Below are 27,923 nucleotides of genomic sequence, written 5' to 3' on the forward strand. Positions count from 1 at the left end.
TTACTGTGCTGTTCTCTCCTCCCACTCCCACCCAAGGATAAATGTTCTTTCTTCATTTACTTGGCTTTTCCTGAATCACAGGCTGCCTTTCCACACACAACAATAACTCCATAAAATGGCTCGTAATCTAATTTCCTACAAGGGCAAACCTGTCAGATAACCAAACAGTTTCATCTGTTTCCTGAAAACTCCTCCCAGAGGCTCCTGATTGCCTGAACCCAGATAGCTCTCAGGGTTTACTGCAACCTCTCATCCTGGCATTTTTCTTTGCAATCCCACCAAAAATTCCTTTGGCTTCAGTCTGCTTGGTTCCCTTCATTTATTTCCTCATTTTGGTCTAGCATGTTCTCCAGCAGCCACCTGAAAAGGAGCTCACAGAAAGTAAATGTATCTGTCTTCTCTTCATATCTGATTTTGGTGTATGTAGAATTCACTATTAAAACAATTTCCCTTAAATTTTCGGAGATCGTGTTCTAATTTCCAACGTTGTATTTTTGGATTCTCCTTTCTTGACATGTGACTTGCTTATTTTCTTTCTAGAATCTCCTAGGATCTTCTTCCTAAGCCCATATTCAAAACTATTATGATACTAATAAAAAAAAAATCAATTTTATTTCATTATGCACTGGTGACAGCCATACTTTTCTTTCTGGGACATTTCTTTGTATTGTGTTTTTGAACATAACACATGCTTTGAACCTCTCTTTATTTGCTTTGACTTCTCCATGTAGAACCTCTGCTCTCAAAATACTGAGCCTACTGGGCACATTCTCTGTCTTTCCCACCTTTACTCTCCTATTTTCAATTCTGTCATTTTGTTCTGGTTTGTGGAAGGTGTTCACAGCTTTACCTTCCAACTTTCCCAATACGTATTTTCTGCTACCATAATTTTAATTTGTAATACTTCTATTACTTCTCTGCACTGATTTTCTTTTAATTTTCTGCTGCCTGTATTTACTATGGTAACTATGACTTCATTTTTTTATGTTCGATTACTACAATATCTGCCTTTTTTGGTAGAAAAATTTCTCATCTCTTTTCTGTCTGGCTACTTTTAAGGTTTTCTCTTTGTCTTTGACCTTCTGTGATTTCATTATGATGAATCTAGGTAGGAGTTTATTCACTTAATTTATTTGAGATTCACCGAGTTTCTTGAATCTATGATTTAGCTCTCTCAACATTTCTGGATATTCCAAGCCATTCTCTCTTTAAATACTGGCGTTTCCCTATTTTGTCTATTTTCTTGAAATCTGACATTTTCTGGTTTAAAACTTCTCACTATATTCTCCATATATTTTAATATTTTGTTCATATTATCAATAGCCTTCCTTCATACCTGTCTTTCAGTTCACTGCTTTCTCTTCAGCGGCTTAATCAGTTCCTTGAGATTTTTAAAACCTTCACAATCACATATGTTGATTTCTATTTCTACTTGGTTCTTTTTCAAATGCACCTTGTCATTTTTCATGCTGCATCTTCAGGAGTACAATTGCCAATCCTTTGCAAGTTTATGCAGCTGGAATTGCTTTGAAGCAACTACCTGGCTATCCCAGATGGACAATGATGTTTCAGACTTCCTTAATTTGCTAAGTAACTTATTAGTTAATTTACCATCTTCCAATAGTTTGTTGGAATCTTTTGTCTGTTATGCTTAATTTCCTGATATGTTTGTCCTTCTGAATTTTCATATATATCATAGTTTGAAAAAATTTCCTTAAAGAAATTTTATTGTGGTATTGAAATGGAGTGGAGGCCAGGAGATTAACAGATGTGATTAAACTGTCATGTTTAACAGGAAGTAATACAGTCTGTTCAGTGTTAGTGGTTTCTACTATTCATATATAGTCCCAGTTAACCAGATAATGTTAACAATCAGTAATTTTATGGACACATCATAACATTATTGTCCGTTCATTGAGTAAGCATTCATTTATAAAATTAGAAAAACATTTCTTTGATAATTCACAGTTTATGGTTAATAAGAGTAAAGTTGTAATATAAACCATGTAAAATCAAAAAATACAAAACTACTGAAACACATTACTAAATTATTTTAGTCCTTGATTTACATAATTTTAAGTGTTGAATGGAATAATGAAATTGTCACTTTCTTATATAACGCATTACATGCGAAATAATAGATGCTTTTGTGAAACTTGAGTCATCTCAAACTTTATGACAAATTGCTCATGAGTTTCATGATTCTAATGTGTGACTTGAAAAAAATATAGAGTTTAGGCTATCACAATCATGGATTGAGAGTACATAATTTAAATCATCTAAATCAGTACAAGATGTTAATGTTACAATAAACTGTTACTCATTCCATTTCCTGATATCCAGAAATATCATATGAATTTAGAGACCTTTAGATTTAACATTCCTGTATAAAACAGAAAGATATGTCCCTCTCAGTCTTGTCCAAATCTATTTCATATGAATTTAAGATTAATTCAGAATTTCTAACATTCTAAGGACATTATGATATTTTAACTTTTATTCTTTTATTCATTCTATGGATTAACCTCTTAATATTTAGAACACTAATCTCCTAAAAAATCCTAGAACAAAATAAATGTTTTCTTTTTCGTGTGTATGTCTAAATGTATATGCAGAATAGATTTTTCTCTCCATAAAGTATCCATTTTATTATTTTTGCAAAGTTACAAATAGCACTGGTAAAATAATAATTATTATTTGTTGAGTAAAAAAAGGAGATTAAATATGTAAAAAGTAAATAAAAATAAGGGCATGTTGGAGATGCATTCTCTAAGAAACCTTTGTTCTGTACCCTTAGGTCAAATATTTCACTTCTTTCTAAGAAATAAAAAGCTAAAACTTAAATTAATTTTCTTAAACTTATAAATATTTTTATTGAAAAGCCTGAAATTAAAAATAACCAAGTTTAGTAACATAATTCATTATATGAATTTTTTTTAATTATGGTATATCCACACAATGGAAAACTGTACATCAGTAGAAATAAAGTAAGAAAAATAGCTTTATATCTTATTACAGAGTGATTTCTAGAATATCTATTTATATTTAAAAGAAGCCATATGGAGAAACAGAAATTTCATTGAAGATAATATATAAATGGCAAATAAGTAAATGACAAAATATTCAACATATCATTAGCCATTAGAGGAACTCAAATTAAAACCACAATGAAATATCATTACAAACCTATGAGATGGCTTAAGGAAGGGACAAGAGACAACAATAAACACTGGTAAGAATTCAGAGAAACTGGACTGATTGTGCTTTGCTCATGGGAATGTAAAACATTATAGCCACTCTGGAAAACAGCTTGGCAGTTTTTTATATATTGTGTGGATATACCATATAAAAATAAAACGTACACTTAACCATATGACCCATCAACTGTACTCCTGCATATTTATCATAGAGAAATGAAAACTATGTCTACACAAATACAGGCACACAAGTGTTCACAGCAACTTTACCTGTAAAAGCAAAGAACTGTAAAGAACCCAGAAGTCCTTCAACATGCAAATGGTTAAACAAACTGTGGTACACCCGTACCACGGGACACTACCCAGTAATGAAAAGGAACTCCTCAGCAATTAAAAAAAGAACCAGTTATTGATATATGCAACCAGTTGCTCAAGAAGATTAAGCTGGATTTTAAAAAAAGCCAATTCCCAAACTTTACATACTATGTAAATCAATTTATATTACATTCTTTCAATGAGAAACCTATAAAGATGGAGAACAGATTAGTGGTTGCCACAGCGTAGGTATGCAGGGAGACAGGGGAGCAGCAGATGTGACTATAAAAGGGCAAGGCGAGGTGCTTTTGTGCTGATAGAACTGTTCTGTGTTTCGACTCTAGCGGCAGGTATACAAGCCTACACATGTGACTACACGACATTGAGCTAAATATAAACACAAAGCACAAAGGAGTGAAACTGGGGTATAGTCATAGGACTGTGGGCTTGCAGCAATGCCAGTACCTGGTTGTGCTATTACACTACAGTTTTGCAAAATACTACCTTTGGGGGAACTGGGTAAAGGTACATGGGATCTCTCTGTATTACTTCTTATAACTGCATGCGGATCTCCAGTTGTCTCAAAAAAAAAAATTACTAACAAAAAAGTAAGGGAGAAAAGAATATATAAAATGCTCAGTTTAACCAAGAAAGGAGATATTAATGTGTATACTTATATGGAAATCAATGGAGGAATAAATGACAACATTTTAAAAAAAGAGATGGTTACCTATGAGACAGAGAGAGTTAGGGTGAAAAAACAGAAACACAAGCTTGACTTCTTTGACTGTGCCTTGTACACATTTGATTCTGGAGCCAGGCACATAACTTTACATCATTTAAAACCAGCTAGTGGCATAAACACATGGAGAGGTGCTACATAACACAGGTATTTTAAAACACAGTGATTCGTACATTTCCAGTGGGACAAACAAAACAAAATATATGTCAAATATTTTTGGTATTAAATTTATTGGGATAGTGGTATTGCTGTGTGTATGACAGAAAGTATGGATGTAAGATTGACGATGTTAACTGTGTCATGTCAACTGAAAATCATGTAGCTCTGAATTCTAATTGGAAATAATGAGCACCATTGTTTATTTTATTCTTTAACAATTAATGTTCCGATCTCTGTCCACTGAAAAAGCTTAGAAGCAATGATCAACCTAGCAGCGATGAGCAGCCCCAGAACCCAGACTGTAGTTTCCAAATACTACCTTTGTCAGTAAGTGGGGCCAGATAACTTAGAGAAATGACTAATTCTACTTCAGGTCGGGAAGCGAGCAAAGTGAGCCTAGAACACTTCATCCCAACAAAAGCAAGGAAGCTGTCAAAAAAACAGTATTAGAGTCATGTGGAAGCTAATAAATAAGTGGAAAAGAACAGCACTTACCTGGCTTCTCCTATATGAACTCTAGCTCAGTGTAACAAAATAATTAATTAATCCATGGTAGGAAATTACTCTCTATAGAATTCTAGTTAATAGTTGGAGAAGGTGAGATAGAATTAAAATATCATGTCAATGCAATGTCAGTAAGTTAACAGATCTATAGACACTAATAATAAAATTTGTTTTCTAAACCAGGGCACTAGTGAGACGCGGGGAAAACAGGTAGCCTGGGGTTCTCTGGGATGTATGGTCTTTTGAGGGGATCAGCAGTTACTTACAAGCATCATCAACAGAGAAAAGTGGCTATTTTGTATACCCTGATAGATCAGGGTAGACACCTATTAGATATTCTTGCCAAAACAACGACAGCAAATATTATCAATCCTCTAGATCTAACCACCGTTTTACAGTAAATCTGAGGGTCTAGGGACCATTTTAAATGAAAGCTCAGGGAGGCAATCAACAAAATCCAGGCTTTGAAAAACTCTTAAGGACAGGCTAGTTGGCTTTTCAACAAAAAATGCAAGAAAAACTTTATAATAAATGGAATATTTGAAAGAGATTTAAGAGAAATATCAAATAATTGATATTTAGGGATCTTATTTGTACACACTGAGTCAGACAAACAAACTATAAAAAAATTTAAAGTAAACATGAAAGCTGACTAGATATTTTATGACATTAAAGAATTACTCTTAATTACTTTTAGTTGTCATTCCAGTATTCTTTTTATTTTAAAAGTCTCCATCTTTTTAGAGATATATAGTGAAATATTTACCAATTAAATCATGTAACAACTGATATTTAGTTCAAAATCATCTGGAATAGGAAGAGTGGTGAGGTAAAAATGGAAGAAAGTTGGTCATGAACTTATAACTATTGTAGCTGGGGATGGGCATGTTTTTACACTTTGAAATTTTCTGTAAAAGTTCTTAGGATAACAATGAATACTAAGTTCCATTATCCCTTTCAGATATTCAGAACAGGTTCTATAACAAATCTGTATCTCATTTGTCAATCTCTGCCCCCATCTTAGATGATTCATTATACCAAAAGATTACCTGCGTGCACTGTAAATTGAATCTATATTTCATAAGCTAACCAGAAATTGGTATGAACCAGGTGTAAAGTCTGAAAAAGTGTCTGTGACTAGATGGTGCCACTGTTTGAACACATAAAACTTAGTTGGAAAGACAATCCGTAGCTTCATGAAACTACTTATACTTGGTGATATCAGGAACCCTATTTTTAGGAGAGATTATTATGAGGATAAGTGTATTTTTAAGGCACTGATGAGTTTTGGGCATGTGCTACACTAAGGGGTTAACAGTCAAAATATATAAACAACTTATACAGCTCAATATCAAAAACCAAATGACCCAATTAAAAAATGGGCTAAAGACTTGAATAGACATTTTTCCAAAGGAGACATTGAGATGGACAACAGGCACATGAAAAGATGCTCAACACTGCTAATCATCAGAGAAATGCAAATCAAAATCACATGAGATATAACCTTATATGAGATGTCAGAATGGCTATCATCCACAATACCACAAATAACAAATGTGGCAAGGATGTAGAGAAAAGGGAATCCTTGTACACTGTTGATGGGAATGTAAATTGGTTCAGCCACTATGGAAAACAGTACGAAGGTTCCTCAAAAAACTAAAAATAGAACTACTGTATGATCCAGCAATTCCATTCCTGGGTATATATATCTGAAAAAAACAGCAACACAGTTTGAGCACATAAAACTCAGCTGAAAAGACATATATATTGAAAAGATACATGCACCCTAATGTTCACAGCAGCATTATTTATAATAGCCAAAAGATACAGAAGCAACCTAAGTGTCTATCAACAGATGAATGGATAAAGAAAATGTGGTGCATATACATGTGCCATATAATAGTATTCCATTATATACAAATATATAGTGGAATATTACTCAGTCATAAAAAATAACAAAAATTTACCATTTGCAACAACATGAATGGACATGGAGGGTATTATATTTAGTGAAATAAGTCAGAGAAAGATAAATACTGTATGATATCACTTACATATGGTATCTAAAAAATAAAACAAACAAATGAATATAATGAAACAGGAAAAAAAAAGATTTGGGCTCATATTCTTAGCTTGGCATTAAGGCAAAAGCCCAGCTCTAAACATTGCGTGATACAGTGGAATACTACTCAGCCATAAAAAGGAATGAAATAATGTCATTGGCAGCAATACGGATAGACTTACAGATTGTCATATTAAGTGAAGTAAGTTAGAGAAAGACAAGTATCATATGACATCACAGCAAAGGAAGGAAAACCCTGACTCAGCAATGCTCAGACTATCCCTTTACAGCCGCATGCACTAGAGCTGCTCTGGGGCACATCACAACAGGTTTGACCTGAGGGTACTATCCTGGTCAATCCTCTCCTACTATCATGAAGGTGACAAAAATACATCAATAATAGTTACTCTTTCACAGTACGTTTGAGCACTTACTATGTCCTAAGCTCTTGCTAAGGTTTTACTTCTACTACCTGTTGGAAGTGTACTTAACACACGGGTGAACTCAGTAAACTATAGTTATTACTATTCCATTCCAACAATTTTATAAATAAGGAGACTGAAAACTTAGAGTTGAAATAACATGCACAAAATCCTCTAGCAACTTGGAACATAAAAGGGAAGCTTGCTACTGAATACATGGGATGTTATCTGTAGTAAGTCTTGTTGATGTTTAAATCAGCTTAAAAAATGCATTCCCAATGACTGTGCAACCATGAAAGTTGGCTGGAGATTCAGAATAAAGCAGAGCTGGGCTTTATTCATTAGCTCATCATTCAACAATTATTTTTATTCTTGCTCAAAACATGTACCTTTATAATAATACCTTTAATATTTTTGAACACTTACTAGATGTGAAGAAATGTATCTAGTACTTTCATCATTACCCCAAATCAACCATTGTGTGACACTGGTTGGGCAACTCACTAACATTTCCATGACTCAGTTTCCTTCCTACAAAGTATTGATAATTGTAGTATCTTTACAAGTTCATTATCATAATCATCACCATCATCAACTCAGTGACTATTTATAGCAATTCCTTAGGGAAGATATGATCTCATCTACTCCACCACTTTCCAGTGGCTTCACTAGAGCAAACCATTCTTCGTATCATCGTTTTCCAATGTTTGAGACTAATATTAATATAAACTGCATAGAGTGGTTGTGGCGATTGAGTGGTTAATTCACCAACAGTTCCTGGGATATAAACACGCAGGAATTGTCTTCAGTCAGGGAAGCATCCAACGAACGGGGGAAGAGAGAAGATATGAATGGCTTTGCCTCTGAAACGAAACAAGAATTAAACATCGTATACATATACACCGGCGACTCCGAGGGCTCACAGCACTTCTGTGTCATCATATTCTATTTCAGTTGCTTCTGATACTATTTTTCAAGTAACATTTTTAAGGCTAAGGGGAGAGTGTTGTGTTGAAGAAAAACATTGGTTTTGGAGTTAGATAAACCTGAGGAAGAGTTCTGGCTTCACTACTTATTTAATAGCTGTGTGACCCTGAAAGTGTACTCATTTCTTTGGGATTCTGTTTCCTTAATTACAGCATTATGAGACAATAGGAAAAGATATAAAATTCTTATTTCTAAGAGCTGTCATGAAGATCAAATCAGATGATCTATGTCATAATAATACACAAATTGTTTCAGTCATACTTTCCTCTGTATACGTTTTTAGAGGAAGGGAGGTTACACAAAAAGATTTGATCCTAGAGTTTTGTATCCTCAGATTCAACATCTTTTCCCCCAAGAGCGGCAACATCAGCAGATTCTCCAATCCACCCTCCTGGCGGCACTGCCATTGGGAATGCATTTTTAAGCTGGTTTCGGCATCAGCAGGACTTACTATGGATCCATCTCCTGTATTTAGTATTCAGTAGCAGGTTCTGCTTCTATGTCTCAGTGCCTCAAAAGGATCTCTTCTGATACTGTATTTTTAATTCATTTCCACTTGTCAAGCAGGGAATATCAGGTTTTATTTCAAATTTGTGTCATCCCATTGCTGTGTGATACTTGACATCACAAAATATGATGCAACTCTCCACATTTTAAGCTCGATACAGTCATAAATTTGCACTCCAAGCCCTCATTGACTTCAACAGGGCTTCGACTTGTAGAATGATTGCAGATCAAGCCATTTTGATATAATGTAATTTTTTTAAGTAGCTTTTTTCCATAAGTAGAAACATGCTGCGAATAGCAAACTACCTGTACAGCATACACACAGCAGTCAGTAATCCTGCTCCTTGTCAAAACATTTTCTGTTCATATGTGAGTGTTGACTATGGTGAGAGACTTACAGAGATTTTAGGGGAAATCTCTGTATCCACACTCCACTCCCTATTAGCATAATACAATTTGAGTGGATTCATTAAAATCCATTCTTACAGAACCACAACTTGCGTGTTTTATTACAATAAATTAGCTATCATTGGACAATTGACCTTCTATGCAGGCAAAACTTAGTGTTTTCCTTCATTTTAAAAAATCAGCTTCTGTTTTCAAATGAAGATTTATTTTGTCAGCTGATCATAGTCTGCACATACAGCATAAATCACGAAGAGCACAGACTACAAATATATGTTTCAAGTTCAAGCAGCAATGATCTGCTACTTCCGATCCTGAAGACAATAAACATTTTTATCCAATCAACCAGAGTCTAAAGAAATTCAAAGAATGGGAAGTCTTTGAAATATACAGGCTTTTGGATATCAAATTACCTTTGAAACCCCCCACTCAGAAGTATCTCTAACAAAATCCATTTGAAATACTGCTTCAATATTCTAAAAAATCAATAATTTAAACCACAGGTTGAACATTTTTACTGCTTCTACTGCAGACTGTCATTTTTCGAAATGAAAATGCTAATGATACCGAAGGGGAAAGAGCTAAGCAGAAGAGACGCGTGAATGAAACCCTGGATTGGCTAGACTTGCTGGTCTGATCTCTTTCTCTCTCACTCATCTGTGACAAAATGTCTTTTAAAATCAACAACTTTCATTTCAGTGTTTCTAAAAAATGCACTTCTCTGTTGTACATTACATTCTTCTCTATAGGAAGTTAAGGAATGTGCTACAGCAATCCATTTTATAGTAAATATGAATACAGAATGCAATACCAAGCAGGCTCTATTATTTCAGCATAATCTATAATGTCAGGACACCTTTAAAATATAGCACAGAGCACCAGGGAAAGGGTAATCCCCTGGTGCTCGTGGTTTTCATTTTCATACCACTGTGCTAAAACATTGGCAGTGAAGAAAGCTATGGAAATCCAGAGCCCAGAGGAGTTCAATTCAGAAGAAACTTTTTCACTGCTTCTAAAATTATTTGCAATGTTTAAAAATGTTAGGAAGTAAAGGTGTGAGCCTGGGGTCATCGCCTTCCCTGTGGCTGTACTTGAGTTGAATCGGCTCCACCTGACATAAAATCCTGCTAGTAAACTGGGTGAATGCTGGGGTTGGGTCATTTTTGTCCAAGAACTGGGAATTGTGATTAATGGGATGTAAAACATCTTACTGTTTTAAGGGCCAGAGAGATAAAACCGACAAAAAAATGATTACCAACGAACAGTCAAACTTGGATCCCAAGAGCTGTGGGATTTAAGAGGGAGAATTCTTGTCCCATAAAATAAAATAGTTAAAAAAGAGGGCCATAGTAAATCTTTCAACTAGTTTCTCATTTTTTTCCCCTAAAAACCTAGAGCAACTTAAATTCAATCTGTAGCTAAATAATGGCAAAAAATATATATATATTATTGACCAATATGTATCAAATGACAAATCACATCATATTTCCATCTGGTTAGAATGAAATACCCTACATTGAAATAGAAGAGAGGACTTTGGCCTTTGCTGAGTGGCTGCTGTGTTCATGGCAGACTGCAGGCAGACACAGAGAACAAGAGGACCCCGAAATCATCGAGCCTCGGTTTATCCACGCAGTGGGGACTGCGACATCTACTGTACCGTGTTGCTAGTAGCAAAAGACAAAATGTAAATGATGTGGCTTTCAGAATGTCTTAAATATAACATATACACAAGAAATATCCAATGCTAGTTTCTCAGAGGGAGAGGGATCTGGTACCAGATAATCCTAAAGCAATGTTCTAACTAAGCGTTCAGCCTAGTAGAACGGAAAGGAGCTGGCCAGCAGTTGGTTCGCCCACCCATTCTGCAAGGCTACGTAGTGTGTTAGCGGCAGAACTTCAATTCCACTGCGATTTTTGTCTTCTTCCTATTTAAACAGGCAGTTCTGGAATTCCAAAGGTTTATGGGAACACAATTTTATGGGAAGAGAAAGTTTCCAGGGAGACTTACATCTAAACTGAGTCCTGAGGGTGAATGAAGTTTCCCATAGGCAAGCTACGGAGGGAGGGCTCTTGAGCGAGGAGCTCAATGTGCAAACAAGTGCAGGGGGAAGGCAGCCCACAGCATCTCCAGGGACCACGCAGGGTGCCCTCGGGCAGGTGTGGCTGGAGCAGGGAGCAGTCTACAAATCTTACGCACAAGCACGGTCCCTAGACTGAGTAATAAAAAGAATGTGTGGGGTCTGAGAAACTGTATAAGGATAAAAGAGGGGCACTTCTATTTAAAAAAAATCTTAGGCCTTTTATTATTAAATCTCCTTTTTGTGAAAAGGTGGGGCGGAAGTTAAGGCTAAGAAACAGTTTGATTGAGACGATAAAGGGCCTTGGATGACATGCTAACTTTCTCCTGCAGATAGACAGGGGAGTGACATGCCCAAATATACTTTCGGGGGATAAATCTGGTTGAAAATAAGTACATTTATTTCTATCGGGAGAGACCATGGGAATCAGACCTTTTAAGAGGTTTGCACCATGTTCTAAGTGAGGACAGACGAGGCTCTCAAGAAGGAAAGTCACTGTTGGGTTGGAAGGTACATGTGTGTGGACCGTTCTGGGTTTGGTAACTGATTCTGTGGGAATGGACAGTGCTCCATTCGATAAAGGAGAGAGAGAAGGAAGGAGAGGGAAGGAAAAGGGGCAGAAGAACAGAGGGACAGAGGGAGAGGGAGACGGATCAGTTCCCACATCTTAATAAACTGTAAAAACGCATCTGGCGCCTTCCTCTGTGCCCCATCTTCCCCTCTTTGAAAGTTAAGAGTCAAAACATAAGCATGGACTCAAATGGATGAAGAGTTTTGCATTGGTATTTTGTTCACTTGTGGACTCAAAGTTTTAATAAATGTCTCTTTCTGAGCTGCATCAAAGTTACATGTTCCATTGTTCATTTTATTATTATTGATTATATTATTATTACACGAGCTTCTGAATCTGCGAAGTGCTGTAAGACAGTTCGTTAACAATTTGTCATGACACCTCTGCTGGGTGGGAGGATGGCACACATCATTATCATCATTATTAAGATTTTCTTTTACAGCTGGTACCATGATAAATGATTTACAGATAAACACAGCAATAGTCAAGTTATTTATAGCAAGTTAATTAATCATATTGATTTAACATCCTGTTCTGTTATTTAACATTTCCCCTGTAGATGTTAGTTTTAGATCTAATTTTAGAATAATTAAATTGAGTCTAAACTTTAGACTTCTACATTAGTACCTATATCTCATCTGAAAAATTATTAACATTTTCAGTTCAATTTTAATAACTACAGTTCTTCTATCAGGGTGACCTTTTCCTTCCAAATATTTGAAGTAATTATAGTGGGAGCATACAAGAACCCATTGACAATTTTCTTTTGCTACTGAAAAGCCCTACTTCAGTGCTGGGCATGGAACACAGAAAGCACGTTTTTCTCCTCTTGTGCTCACTTCCTTTGTGCACGGGAAAACCACAGACAGCGGCCGAGTCAGAGATGCAGGAGGCATTCTTGCCTTCTCCATCCCCTTCTAGCTTCATGCTAGCAGGTACCCAGACTGCTATTCCAGTCTCCTTTATCCATTTTAAATAGGTTCACCTAACTCTGGCTCCAACCTTGGGCCAAAACCATTTCCTCCTTAGTAGGGTGCTCCTGTGAGTTCCATGAAGTTAGGCTGTTCCTCGCCATGTTCCTCACCACTCTGTCCTCAGAGCCTAAGCACAGTGCTTGGAAACAGGGCACCTTGTTATGAACACATGTGGGATGAATATATGGACCCTCCTAGTCTTGCGTGGCTACTTTTCAAACACTTTCTACCTAGTACTGAAGAAATCTGTCCAGCAAGCACATCTGATCTTGTCTAGTCATTCTTCTCATGACGTCCATTCGTTATCCTTTAAGATAAAGTCTAACTTCTTCTCAGTGGACAAACACAGCCCTTCACGCTCTGGTTCTCATCTTACTCCCCCTGTTCTCACTACATCATCATCCTTCTAAGATGCTCAACGCCCACTTCTACTGAGCTTTCCCCCTGCTTGGCTTCTCACCTGCTACTCAGACACAGCAAGTTCCCCTTTCTTCTGGCAGGCGCTATTCAGAACTCCTCTTAGATACCATCTTTTTTTTTTTTTTTTCTACTGACACCCCTTTCCTCCATCCTGGTCTGGTATTCTGATAGTTCCTTCTTTCTACCTCCTTATGGCATGTTTTACAAAATATACGCATCGGTCACTGGTGCCTCTTACCGCCAGATGTTAAGGTCTTTGCAAGCAAGGACAGCGCCATAGCTTGGCAGTAAGTGATCCATAAAAACAACGAAGAACTATAGGAACTATGAAATTCTGTTAAAAACGAAGTGCTAAGATTACCAGGTACATGGTTTGAGACTTCCCACCACCATCTAAATGAACTGGAACAGAGCCGCTAGTTAATTAGGGAAAGCCCCAGACTCCTCCTCTGTAAATGGGCACCTTAGACGAGAGCCAGAGCCAAAGGTAAGCCTTTTTAACTCTCATAATCTGTGCTGCTGGATCTAGAATGACACAGTTACCAAGTGCGGCAGCAGAGAGCAGGGAGGAGCAATTGATCCAGACTCCGACAGTAATATTCTTTATTTTTGCTACCTACTGTATATTAAATGTTTCTCCTTAGTCTTCTAATTTAGCTTGGGGCGCTTATTCATTTCCTTGAATTATATTAATGACCAAACAGTAAGAGACCACTCTTCTAACATACGCCATCCTGTAACACTGTCTCCCAAAGGCCAGGGAGCCGTATAAACTGGCTATTCCTCCCAGGCGGCCTCTACGCCCCACCCCAACCTTTTATTTTCAGATTCACTCTTGTGTCATGCCTCCAATGAAAGTGGATCAGCCTTTCCTGGTGACCACACTTTCTGGAACAAGAGAGAAGAACGAAAAATGGCAGCTACGTTAACTGCTAGCTATAACGACGCGCCGTCACGGTGATACGCTATGAAGACTATTAAGGCAATTATTAGGCCTTCATCTGTTTACTATTCTGGTTATCAGCTGTCCTCAGAGTCAACACCACAATGAGAAGCAACTTTATATTCGCTCTGATGGCAACAGTAACAAAGAAAGCCAACAATGGTGGTGAGAGGTGAAGAATTAGAGACCTCACACATTTTGGTGGGATCACAAATTAGTGCAGCCACTTCAGAGAAAAGCTTGGCGATTCAACAAAAGTTACACACAGAGTTACCACACTACCCAGGAGTTCCACTCCTAGGTATACTCACATGGAAACTGAACACATACATCCACTCAAAAATTTACATATGAATGTTCAACAAAACATTACTTATAATACAAAAAGGAGAAAAAAAAAACTTCGAATATTGATGAACCAACAAATAGGTAAACAAACTGTTAGTATACCCACAAAAAAGAATGTAAGTTTCAATACATGCTGCAACGTGGACAAACTCTCGAAAATATTATGCTAAGTAACAGCAACCAGACACAAAAGGACACATACTGTATGGTTCTATTTATATACAATATCCCAAATAAGCAAATTCACGAAGCTAGAGTGTGTATTAGCGGGCTTCGGGGCTCAGGGATGGGAGCAATGAGGAGCGACTGCTAGTCGGTATGGAATTTCTTTTCTGGAGGGATGGAAATGTTCTGAAATTAATTAAGAGAGTGGTGATGGTTACACAAGTCTGTGAATACACTAAAAATCATGAAAATATATGCATTTTAAAGAGTGAATTTTATGATATATAAATTGTAAAAGAGAACAAAAGAATTCTAGAATGAGGTTGGTGGCTAAGGTTGCTAAATATTGTATTTTTTACTCTGAATTTTTAAATTGTAGGGATAAAGCTTTCCAAAGAGTTGAAAAAGAAACTCTGATTACATGACACACAAACATGTATATGTGTATATATATGTGTATATCTATATTATATAACACATAACATAACATGCCAATGTAAAGTATTATAAGTTATCAACAGATAACTACATGATCATGATACATAGAATTTATTCTTCTCATAGCTATATATTAGGAAACTATCTAAATTTTGACTTAATAGAAAAAAATCATTAAATTTATATGTAAACGTAAAGGAGGAATTTTTTTGAAGATTGTGTTTTGTAAAAATTCTTTAAAACTAACTACAATGATAGACAGATCTACCTGATTTCTTTTTATGCAAACTTTCATCACTTACAATAACTAAACTTTTCATATTATTTCTCTGAGGAATGAAATGAGAAACTGAGTAGATCAAAGTGTAGACCGGCTGGAGTTGCAACACTGACCTCGATCTGATTTTTCTCCCTCAAGAGACACAACTTTAAATAAGCAATTTCAGTGTTTAGCCTTGTATTCCTTTGGTAAATTCACTTTTCTTCTATCTTGCATAACTTCTTTATAAAGACTTCATAACCCAAGACTCCAAGTAGAATGAATATGATTTTTCTTTACTTTTGAAATAAAGAATATTTTTATTTTATGTCTTTTTTTTTTTTATATCTGTGACAATATTTTAAAGAATTGCTTTAAAACAGGTTGGAAAACATCTTTTGTGTTAAAATAGCAAATATTTTCATCGACCATGCATGTATCTCCAAGGTTAATGCTTTTTCAAAGACATTTTAGAGTCCATAAAGTGTATTATTCTCTCTTCCTATTTAAAAACATACAGCATACACAAACTTCAAATTCTCCGTGGAAAACAGTGGGAACAGAAAGCATACTGATCCATCTAATCACATGCGTGCACACATTTTATTTGCTAAGAAAGCAGCAAAAAGTGTTTACACCACAGTTTAATTAAGGCCTTCTTATCTTTTAGAAATCTAATTTTGAAACACTTAAAACTTTCTCTTGTTCCATTAACACAAAAGTATAAATCCAACGTTTAATGTGCATCTCTGACCTTTTGTTTCAACTGCAACCTAATGTTCTAGTCAAAACTCTTATTTCAAAACCCTCAAAAATGTTGGAATCTGGGAAGCAAATGGTAAAAGAAGCAACCATTTGTATTCAGATCTCCTTCAAAGGGAAGATGTATGTCTACACCTAACTTCACTTAGAGCAGGCCCATATCCTTCAATGGATTAATTTAGCATATTTACAAGGAGAATTTTCACATTTGTATTTCAACCATAGATAACTTTCTGAAATGAAAAGTGATACTTCCTCGGCCAGAAAGAACAAAAAAACAGCAGCAAAACAAACTTCTACATCTTTTAAGGCGCTAATATTTTGCAGGTAATTCCTTACACACTACTCGCACGCATTCAGAAATGAAATACACTGAACTAGACAGTGAAATATTCTGCTCTTATATTTTACTAAGTTATAAGCAAAAGGCCTTTGCATGGTAAAATTATATAAATAATAAAACTGAAATTCTCCCATTACTAATAAAATTTTTATTTCTTTAAAGTATTATCCAAACTTATATCCATACTATGTCTAATATTTCATAGTTCATGGTGATGCATAAGTTAAAAATTAATAAACCCAAAGTTCTTACTTCAAATGTTTTTTATTCAGTCATATTTGCTATCTTCTCATATTTTCATAAAATATGTGATTTTTATTCCTGTAGATGCATGAGATTTTCTTTTTTTTTTTTTTTTTTGCACATGAACACCAAATAACATATGTTAAAAGGAGGAACTGTAAAAACACAATGTGTATCCTAATATGATGTGATATAGTGTGTCAGAGCTGATATATGCCAAGCAGGCAGCTTATTTAACGTGCTGAAGCACATTTTAAACCTTCCTTTACTCATGGAATTGAGGTTTCAGATGTATTTCTCAACTGCTCGCTGCAGAAGAGCTGCAGAACTGAAACAAAAGTTGCAGCATGAGAATGAAAACCCTTTTGTTTCCACAAAATCCTTGCTCTGTCACCCACTGGCAGTGAGCGTTCCCGTCGTGTTCTCTGCCAGTCCTTACCAGTTTGCCAATTACACAAGCTGCTTCCCAGACGTCAGACACAAATTCCACAAGACTGCTGTGCAAGCGTACCCTAATTAACCATCAGCTTAATTAGACAATTTACTGTGTAATTAGCAGGCAATTAGTCAACACCTCTCAGATCTTATTGACTGCTGTGACAGCCTTTCTGTCTCTCCACATTCCAATACACAACAGCGACCATGTTTCTAGCAGTCTTCAACCTGGCACGACATAGTTCTGGATGGAGAAGTGGGTAATATTATATAACAAAGGAAAGAAATCTATATGTAGTCTGTCCAATTATTGAGCTGTTTATAAACTTGTCTTTTACTTAATACTGGAAGTCCAATATTAAAGATACTTTGAGTGCCCACTCCAGAAATGGCTACAGGGCCAACTTCTTGGTATGTTTTATTTCAGTTTCTAATGTAAAACACTGTAAGTCATGTGTACAAAGAATTACGGTCCATGATTGATTATGCCTGTGATAATTTGAGTAACTTTTCTGATCTGTGTGTAGGAGACCTACTTGATTAAATCCCATTAATGTTAATAGCGGTTACAGACACAAATCCCACACACATGGGTGGAAGGTGTTCTAGAGCCAGGAAGCATTTTCTAGCTTTCAGTGAATTGTGAAGAGGTTCAGAAGACACATCACAGCTTGGTGTTCTAACATTTACATTTTAACACTTATTAATTTTCCATGAAAAAGCGCTTTTAAAGATGTTTTTCTCTGAGCCCATGTGTACATCATTGCAACATCCACCGCTCTTTGCAGTGCAATTTCTGACCCTTATAAACTACTCTCCACTTCCTGGGGATTTTATGATTGGTAACTAACGAGATCCCAGCAGCTCCAAGGAGGAACAATTCTTTATCCTTTTTTTTTCTTTCAGAAATATTAAAGATGAATTTTACGGAATGATTAAAAAGTCATCTGTTATCGGAAAGGAACAGAAAAGAACACATGACTTTCCTTCATCGTTTAGTTGGTTAGTTGTCCATATTTTCTATCTGATAAGCGGCAATAAATATAAACTATTTATTACAACAGAATTTTTCCTATATTATTTATACTTTCCCACTAGCAATGATGTTTTCTTTCTTCTTTTTGAATGTAAGGGTCCAAAAACTCTAGGCAAGGAGAACCACTGCTGAAAGGCCATGGGGAGAATGAGGTTGACTCACTGGGGAACCCTAGGAAAGGCCACTGTGGCTGTAACTTAACTGCAACAAGGTAAAGCAGAATTAGATGAGGTCTGAGAGACAGGCAGCTGCTGTATGATCAAGTGATCTGTACAAGAATTTTGGATCGTAGTTTAAGGGCTATGAAAAGCCACTGGGGTGTTTTAAGCAAAGGAGGGATATGATGTGACTTAAGTTGCAAGTGACCCCTTTGACTGGGGTACGGAGGTGGGCGTGTAGGACAGCGGAGAGTGGGAGCAGGGAGGCGCTTCTAGGAGACTGGGGCAGTATTCAGTGAGAAATGATGGCAGTTTGGTTGTGGGTGGTGCTAGCGGAAGTAAGTCCTTCCTTCACATTTTCCCTCACAAGCTTTTCACCTAATAGAAGGCTTGCGTGTTTAATCCTCCACTGGCAGCTGTGCCATGGAAGACACTGATTAAAACAATTCTCATGCCATGTTAAATAGAAACGAATGATCAAGTAAGTGATAACCACAAAATCTAGAAAGAAGATCTTAGCATGAGAAAAAATTTTATAAAATTTAAGAAATTTTTATAATGTGTTTTCACGTAATTAATGTCAATAATTCAAATTTGATGTAGGCTAGTAATGTGACAGAGTATCAAACTGCAAATTTTAGATGAGATCTTAAGGGGGATTGAAATAAATTACAAAAATCAATTTCCCCCTTGAAGAAGTATCTGAGCAGATGACAAAAATCTGCTTAAGGAACTCTTATACCCCTTGCCCCTAATAGAATGAAAAAAGTGAGAGATGCTGGAGATTATGAAATGATTTATGTGGAGCACGCTAATGGTGTGCTATGAGTCTCACTGACATAGCAAGTCCCGAGAGAACGGTGAAAAGAGAGCACTAGGAAGACTTGATACGTGCTCCTTGAAAGTTCTTTTTCCTTTTGAAGGGTGAGAGCCCAGTGTACAGCGTCTCACTGTGTCTGCACGTCAGAAGGGTAAAGCCTGAGCTGTCCGCTGCTGAAAGATGAACTGAAAGAGATGCGACTGTACCTTGACCAGCTTGCATTCTTAGGATCTGTCGGGCAAAGGAAATGTAACATTTTCCTGTGGATCAGTTTAGGGACCCACATAAAATAAGACAGTGTGAGGTCACCCAAGCTACTCAACAGGGACACCTAGAAAGGCACAGAGGTCTCAGCAGGGAAAAGGTAAAGAACCCAAGGGACTCACGGGGCTCGTGGAGGGTGTAAGCAATCACCGGAGATTCAAAGGAACCACAGGGGAGCGTTCCCTAATGATGGGAGAAATTTTTGAAGAGCCCATGAAAGCAGGAGAAAAGAGCCTTAAAAAGTATGTCTTATCGCTAGCTATATAAAATTCTGTTTATCCAGGAAAGTAAAGTTGTTCACCATGAAGTAGCGACATCAACCATGCAATACTCACAATCCTGCTGAACGATGTATCACATTCCAAAACACAGCATCTGCCCATGAGACTAGCGAAATAGTACAACAGATACTTTCCAGCTCTTTCATTTGGACCTGCCTCCTAGAGGCTTACACTCAGGAAGGGAAAAAAAGAGAAACAAACACATAAAGAATCCATTCTATCTTCTGTCACCTGAGTAGAATTTTATAAAACCTCAGAGAACAGAGAGATGATAAACACTGGTCAACAGTCACAGAGGGCGTGGGTCCTCACTGGCCTTCTAATATTTGAAGAGAACAAGAAGTTTTCATAAGGAGGAACAGTAAAATCAAGGTATAGATGATGCAAATGGAAGCCTTGTAATTAGACTGCTTTAACCAGAAAAGAGAGACTGTGGGGGGGAAAGTGGAAGTTGTTCCTGGAACGGTGAATGGGAACTGCACTGTGATTACGTGACTTCCATACTGAATTATGCGACACCTCTGCTTAAAGCCTCTTTTGGTCTCTGTGGTCTGTGCAGCCACATTTAAATTCCCAGGCAAAGAGGCCTTTCCCATGGTCTCCAACAGCCACTCACCGCCTTATGATACATTATGCTGGATCTTACTTAAGATTCAGCTGCTGAACCTTAAATATGCCTGGCACTCTCAGGACCGTGGATGTCCATGTGCTAGCCCTTCTGCCTAGGAGAAAGACACAGCTCAAATGTGAAGTCATTTTTCTTTTTAAAATCTGAGGAAAATATTGCTTTTGAAGTACTGTGTTTAGTCTAAGAATTTCTGTTGCCGTATGTCAACATTTAGTTAGTCACTCTGCGTCTTTTGGTGTATATTCTGAACTAGAGTTTAAATTTTCTACAGCAAAGACCGCTTATTCACATACTATCCAAATGGTCAGTGCCTAGCAAATGTTTGCTGAGTGAATGAGGTAAAAAAGAAAGCATTTAAATACGTAAGTAACAGCTTCCAGGATACATCCAGGCTAGTCCATGTACCTAAAAGCGATACTGTACTTACAACACTTTTAGATAAATTTTAACTTTAATAGAGGGTGAATTTGGCAGAAGTTAATGAAAAATTGTTCCAAACATATGGGATATTGTGGGAAATCATGCAAAGCAAATGAATAAGGAGAGCAGGATGAAAAGGGCAGTGGACTTAGCTGAAATGAAAGAAGCAGATGGGGAAGTCGGGGAAGTAAAGGTAACTGGTGTATGAAAAGAATGTTTGGCTGAATACTTCTCTACAAGACCAGTCACTTCCTTAAGCATCTTATGACCCCTTATTTCAGAAATAGTAGTGATTGAATATGAAGCCCATGGCAAGTCAGGTAAGAAAAAAGAGCATATACAGAACTGCAATTTAAACTGAATAAGACCTTGTAATAAAATAGCCAATGTAGGTATGTCTTTAATAAAAATTCGACAGTAAGGGAATAACTGAGTTTCATCTTTAAAGTTGTTTTTTTTTTTTAAATGAAGGATAAAGAGTATCCTTACTGAGTAATGACTAGAATCTTGTTAAAAATCAATAAAGAAAATACAAAGCCAAGGAGGGCACTATGGAATTCAAGCCACCTTAACTTCAAACAAGACTGTATCATCTCAGTATACCCAGAATATGGATATTTTTCAACTAGTTAAATTTGCAAAAAAATTACGTGAAACACGACAAAGGTAAAAATCAGTTTCCCAACACAAGGACTATACTTTAAGGAAATTTCCATTAGCTTTAATTATGAGAATTTTCCATTATCCTTGACATCAGTTGCTCAAAAGAAAAAAAAAAAGAACTAAATAACAGGCATTTTCCACTACAAGCTGGGTTCTTCTACCAGCTAACCTAGATCAAAATTGTACATGTCAATTTATATTATTAAAAAGCCTATTTGAGTCCTACCTTGTCCACTCTACCAAAATGATTAACTAATTAACAAGTGTGAAATCACAGCCTGAAACGGAAAAGAGGTGAAGACGTAATTACATTGGAAAATTGACCGGTCTGCTTCATAGTCAACTAGCCCAAATTGTGAAATAGAAGGTGAAAAAAAAAAAAAAAAAAAAAAAAAAAAGACTGGGGACAATTTAAGTAACTTTAATAATGTACCTGGTTAAAAATATGGCTTTGGTTACAATGAAAAGATTTATGCTTAAAATTAGAAGTATGTACATGAACCTCTGTTTGGAAACATTATCTATATCTTATATTGAACAGACTAAGTCTGGCACACATGGTAGGCTTGAAAATGATTAGTTTAGAAATTTGGGGAGAGGCAGGGCACATTTTTTATTAGATTCTAACTTGCAAGGCTTAGCTTCCACGTTGCAACTGTACACACAGATGGGCATGCCAGCACACACACCCATTCTCTTGCTGTTGAAGAGGTCAGAGTTGCTTCAGGGAAGGGCTTGCTAAATACTGTTACAGTGAACATTTGGAATGAAACCTCCCACAGGACTGCTACATGTGAACTGTAGCCTTTTAATAAACCTATTCTTTATAATTTGAGGATGAGTCCGTTTTATGAATTTCAATATGGTACATCTAAATAACAATTAAAACCCCTAACTAGGTGAAAATCAAACTATTACTGCACAGAAATCATTTATGGCTTTAGCATGTTGAAAGTCTCCCAAATGTACAGTTTACATTGAAGTTATTTCATTATAAGCCCTTGGTTCATGCATAGATACACATCAGGAGAACAATACTACACAGTGAAAATAAATTATTTATAAACTAAATTTAAAGCCAGAACTATAGCAGTGAAAATAATGCACTGGACTATTGTTGATTTATTGTTTCATAGACTCATGATAAGGTAATGTAGAAACTCAATAATAATATAGTATATCAGCTTTATATAAAGATCCAGATCTTTATTCTAATAAGGCCTTCCAAAAGGAGTTATAAGAGTAAACTGTGATTTCCTGTACTGTAATCCAAAGAGAATTACCCAGGCTCTAAAATATTATTACATAACATATTTGTGAAATTTTTCCTAAAGACTTTAAATATTATTTTTAGCATTTATAGCTCCTGACAATGCTAGTCCTAATTCTCGTCTGGTTGATAGGTGCTAGCAATTTGTGCAAATGTAGGCAACTTCCTCTCAATTAAGATAATGCAGATTGAAAAAAGTCTCTTGAAATCCACATGGGAGAACAGACAACCGACATGGTGAAAAGTCTGCAAAACTTATTACAGGAAGGAAAACGGGACTATTTAGAAAGGGAGAAAAAAAGGCTTGTGGATAGGACATGAGAGCTGTCTCCAAGAAACTGAAGAGCTGTCATGTGGAATTGCGGTTTAAATTAGAATCCTACAATTATTCATTCATCTAACAAGTGTGTACCGCGTCCTTCCTATCTGCCAGACGTGGTTCTTGGCACTGCGCACACAGTAGTGAGCAAGAAAGATAACATCTCTCTTCTTATGGAGCTTACGTCAAATGGCTAAAACTGAAAATAGACAAGTAAATAAATAAATGACTAAGAGCATGGTAATTTCACAAGGTGACGAGCACAGTGAATTAAAAAACAAACAAAAAACCCCCAAAACAAGCAAATGTGGGACAGACAGAACAAGTTTTGATTGTTCAGCAAAGAATTCTCAGAGAATTTCTGATGTGAAAACTGAATGAGAAGCAAGAGCAGGTGTATAAAGGACTGAGGGCAGAGCCTTCCAGGCAGGGGAAACAGGAGTAAAACGGCCCTAAGAGATGGAGGAGGCTGCCATGTTGAAGGACTGGAAAGAGGGCCAGTGTGGCTGACCTCTGAACGCTGATGGAGTCACTTCATTTTAGACTAAATACTGAGGTCCGGAGAGGACATGCTAGGGAACAGCAAGTTGCAGAGGGAAAGAGCCTGGATTTACCAGATAGACCTGGGTTCAAATCCTGCTGTGGGAGATGCAAGCCTTTGGACGAGAGGAGCCGTTTCCACAGCCCTGGGCTCAGTCTGGCCTTCTGACTTGCTCTAACCTACAGAGCACAGTAGAGATATTAGCGTGTAGTCTCTGGGCCTCAGCCTCACAGTTTCCCCTCTTGCCCTTTGAGAACACTGCCACCTTGTGAACAAGCCCAGTGAAGTGTCCTGAAGATGAAACCACACGCAGATCCAGGCTGGGACATGCCAGCTGAGGAGCCAAGCATGGGAATGAAGCCACCAGGGACCAGCCAGTCACCAAGCCGTCTGTTAACCGACTACAAATGCAAGAGTGAGAACAACTAACATCACGTGAGGCAAAAAGCAAGCCTCCCCAGCTGCGCCCTGACCAGATTACCAGACTCCAAGATCAAGAGCAGATTACTCATTGTTTTAAGCCACTAAACTGTGGGGTGGTTTGATATGCACAACAGACAAACGATACGGAAGTGTCTGCTAGTTAAATATGTAAGAACATGTGGCACTGGATTTCAGATGGAGAGACGCAGGCAGAGGCCTCTCTTGAAAACTCAAGAGTAGTCTGTTAGTAAAGTCTGGAAGAATGGTGAATAAACTGTTAGTGGAGGCTTGAAATACAGTGTGAAAATTGCTACCAGAGACTGGGGAAAGAGTGGCCCGTATTATGTAGTGACAGAACAATTGGCAAGACTGTCACTGGTGATTATTCAGAGGATGGAAAATGTACATAATGCATTTGTGGATCTGACTAAAGAAATCTCTAGACAGAGTGCTGAAATGTCAGCTGATCGTTTCTACCCAAGCATAATAAGGTGCTGCAGGAGAGAAAGGAGCCACATAAGGATACATTTGATTTGCTAAGCAAACTGAGAGCATGGAAGGGACTTAGGGCTTGCTGGGTTGGAAGATAAAGCTATTCTTTATACTTCATCTCTCCTGGAAGGAAGAAAAAAAAAAACCGAAAACTTCAAAGTAAGAAATGACCTCAGGGTAAAGATCACAGCAAGAGTGCTGCTCTATGATACCTAGTTAGGACTTTACAAAAATTTAAAGCTGGTCCTAGTAGATTGTTTCAAGTAGACAGTGTCGATTCTAAGAATCCTTAGGACAATGTGTCAAAGTAGCAAGACTTACTCAAAATGGGAAGAGGTCTGTCTCAAAAAGAAGTATAGATGTGGCTTTAGGGCATGGAGTCAGCCCTTAATGGATTCAAAAAGCTTTTAAGAGAGTTTTATGATGACCTCATTATGAGCTAAGATTACAAGAGATCATTCAAAATAAAGAGAGGAATAGAGATTCCTAACTTTTGATTGGAGACTGGCTGGAAAGACTCCTTAGCTGCCAACATGGACCATCACTGGTTATTTCTAAGCAAAACCAAACTCAGAGGACAGAGTCAAGAGCACAGAAGCTGTGGCCAATGACAGATAGGACAGTGGATTAGGAGGCCACTCCTGGGGAGAACTGGATCCTAATGAAGGGGCATCCTCTGTCCCTGGAGTCAGGGGCCTTGACGACATGAACTTCAAAGCTGCAATGGACAAGTGACTGCTATGGCCCTTCCATTTCTCCTGAATCTGAATGAGAGTGTCTACGGGGGTTCTCTTGACCATATCATTTAATATTGGGTATACAGCAAATAGACAACTTGTTTTTCTATTTCACAGAATCCTGGCTAAAGAGAAGGTGAACCCAAGCAGCTTTCTGTGCATTGGGATCTGATGTGGCTCACTAGATCACAGACATTAAGCCCAATGTCGCGATTGGATGATATTCTGAGTGTCTTGGAATGGGGTGGATGCATTTTTCACGCAGAAGGTACGTGAATTATTGTGACCAGAGGGCAGTTTAGCACTGTTTACAAAGATGGCTGCAATAATTCTACCATGCTGTGTGCAAGCCCCTCTGTGATGTGACTTTGCTGTTCTTCCCATCAGTGAGCAGATGATATTCACTTCTTGAACATAGCATGCATATTGCACCTTGTAACGTGCTTTGTCCAAGAGAGCAATGGTGGAAGCACAGTGTATGACTTGAGTTTCTGTCTCAACAGACCTTGCAGCTTCCACTTTTGCCTCCTTGGGACACTGCTACCTTGGGAACAAGCCCAAGATGCCTTCCTTGATGATGAGATGTCAAGAGGCAACAGAGATTACAAAGCGATGGAGAGAAGGGCTCAGCCTTTTCAGCAGTCATAGCAAGTCCAACCATACACATGAGCGGGGCCACCTTGCCAGTCCCCAAGCTTCCTTCCAGCTGACTGCAAACGCATGAATGAGCCCAATAGACCTCATGAGACGCAGAAGAACTTCCCATCCGAGCTCAGCCACGCTGCCAATGTGCACAACTGAGCGAACGAGTACTTGCTGTTCCAAGTCCTGGGCAACTTACTTCACTTTCTCAGTCTATTACAGTTGACCCTTGAACAGTGCAGGTTTGAACAGCAACACATCCACTTACATGTTGCTTTTTTCAGTAAATAAGTACTAGACTACAGAGACCCACGGCTGGTTCAATCTGCAGATGTGGAACCACAAACATGGAACTTCTAAGCGAACTTTTGACTTTGCAGGGTGGGGCTCTTAATACCCATGTTTTCAAGGGTCGGCTGTATTTCATCAAAAAAATTACTATCTATAGTACACGAATATTGTGATGATTCAATAAATAACTTATGAAAAGTATTTGGCAATGTCTATACATCCTAATCACTCAATAAATGGTAGTTAATAGTGTGTATAATAATAATTGTAACAGCAATTTGCAACTTCAAGCAACGTATTCAAGACAGTAATATAGAAGCAACTTTAGATGGAGACTAGAGGTGACCCAGACAAATTTCTTTTCCCTAGATGGCACTGCCTCTCCACACTCGTTAGCCTTTTTCTAGAGCATTTACTTACTTGGGGGGCGGTGGGGGGGAACACCATATTTTAAAATCAACAATTCATTTATGTTAATAAGTTAGACTAATTTATGTCATGACGTCTCTGACGGGAGAACTATAAAAAAACATGGATGGAACCTATGAGGAGGCCAATTCAGGGTCAACAGAAGAAGGATATTTCTAAAACAGATCTCTCTATACCTGTAACAGGCTGCATTGTCCTGAAGATCTAATATATTCTTTGTCACTAAAAGCACTGAAGAACAGGATGCATTTCTTCTGTTGGATCTATTGACATATGAGCTTAGATAATTTGGACAGATAATTTTTATTTCCCTTCCTAACACTCTACACTACTTATTCTGTTTTCTCAAACATTCTCTGTATTTTAAAGGCTTACTCAACAATCTATGCATGCAGAAATTCCACTGACATTTTCATTTTTAGACATGTACACATGTACTGTAAAAGCGATCTAGGATATGAACATTTTAAATTGGCCTTTACTCCCTTGATTAGGATCAATACTTAGAAGAATCAATTTTTTGTGTGTTAACTGTCTGCTCGTATGGCTGGTGAGAAAAAAAAAAAAGAAACTCAATATGCTATTGCCAAGGAATCTATGTATTTATTTATTAATTTGTTTATCCAACAAATATTTATCAACCACTTTCCAAACTCCTCATATAGGCATTGCACTATGTGGTATCAAATTGCATTTTATGGGAACAGTTACCATCAATACTTTGATTCCAAAGAAATATTGAAGTCCCTTAAATATTCCTCAGTTTTTAGTTTTCAGTATTTTACGTTGAGAGAGACTCATTATCTGTGCACTATTTATTTACCTAATTATTTGATACTTATTAAAACAAAAGATATGCACTCAAGACATTTTCTTATTAAAAATCAATTACAAGTGTACTGTAATACCTCCATACAGCTTATAAATGAAGTGAACTGCTTAGGTTTGAATTTGATTTAAGATAGTAATAAACATTTCTGAGTTTAACTGTATAGTGATAAAGACACATTCAACCTGAAGTTACTATCATATATTTGCAGTATATAATATGCAGCTACCTAAGGGGAAAACATTGTGACATAATTAACAAAAACAAAATGTTTTTATCTATTGCCTATCAGTATAATGTAAACACAGGTCAGGAAGTTATCTCATGTGAAATCTAAACAATTTCTAATATTCCTAGTTAAACAGAGCACTAGTCTGGCTTGTCATGAGAAGCTTGTA

General features: G+C 37.1%; 1 protein-coding gene across 2 annotated transcripts in view; it reads right to left on the reverse strand.

Annotated features, from left to right (window-relative positions):
- The window catches only part of DPYD (dihydropyrimidine dehydrogenase), a 720,294-nt gene that overhangs the window by 319,667 nt on the left and 372,704 nt on the right, over window positions 1–27,923 (reverse strand). Inside the window, exon 14 of one of the 2 annotated variants that reach the window (XM_074370017.1) lies at window positions 8,124–8,264. The exons of the other annotated variant lie outside the window; for it this stretch is intronic. Within the exon in view, the coding sequence (XP_074226118.1) occupies window positions 8,211–8,264 (54 nt within the window). The 3' untranslated portion in view covers window positions 8,124–8,210. Of the gene's footprint in view, window positions 1–8,123; window positions 8,265–27,923 lie in introns of those variants that run through there. 2 annotated transcript variants of the gene reach the window in all.

Source organism: Camelus bactrianus, chromosome 9 (assembly GCF_048773025.1).
Source record: "Camelus bactrianus isolate YW-2024 breed Bactrian camel chromosome 9, ASM4877302v1, whole genome shotgun sequence".
NCBI lineage: Eukaryota > Metazoa > Chordata > Mammalia > Artiodactyla > Camelidae > Camelus > Camelus bactrianus.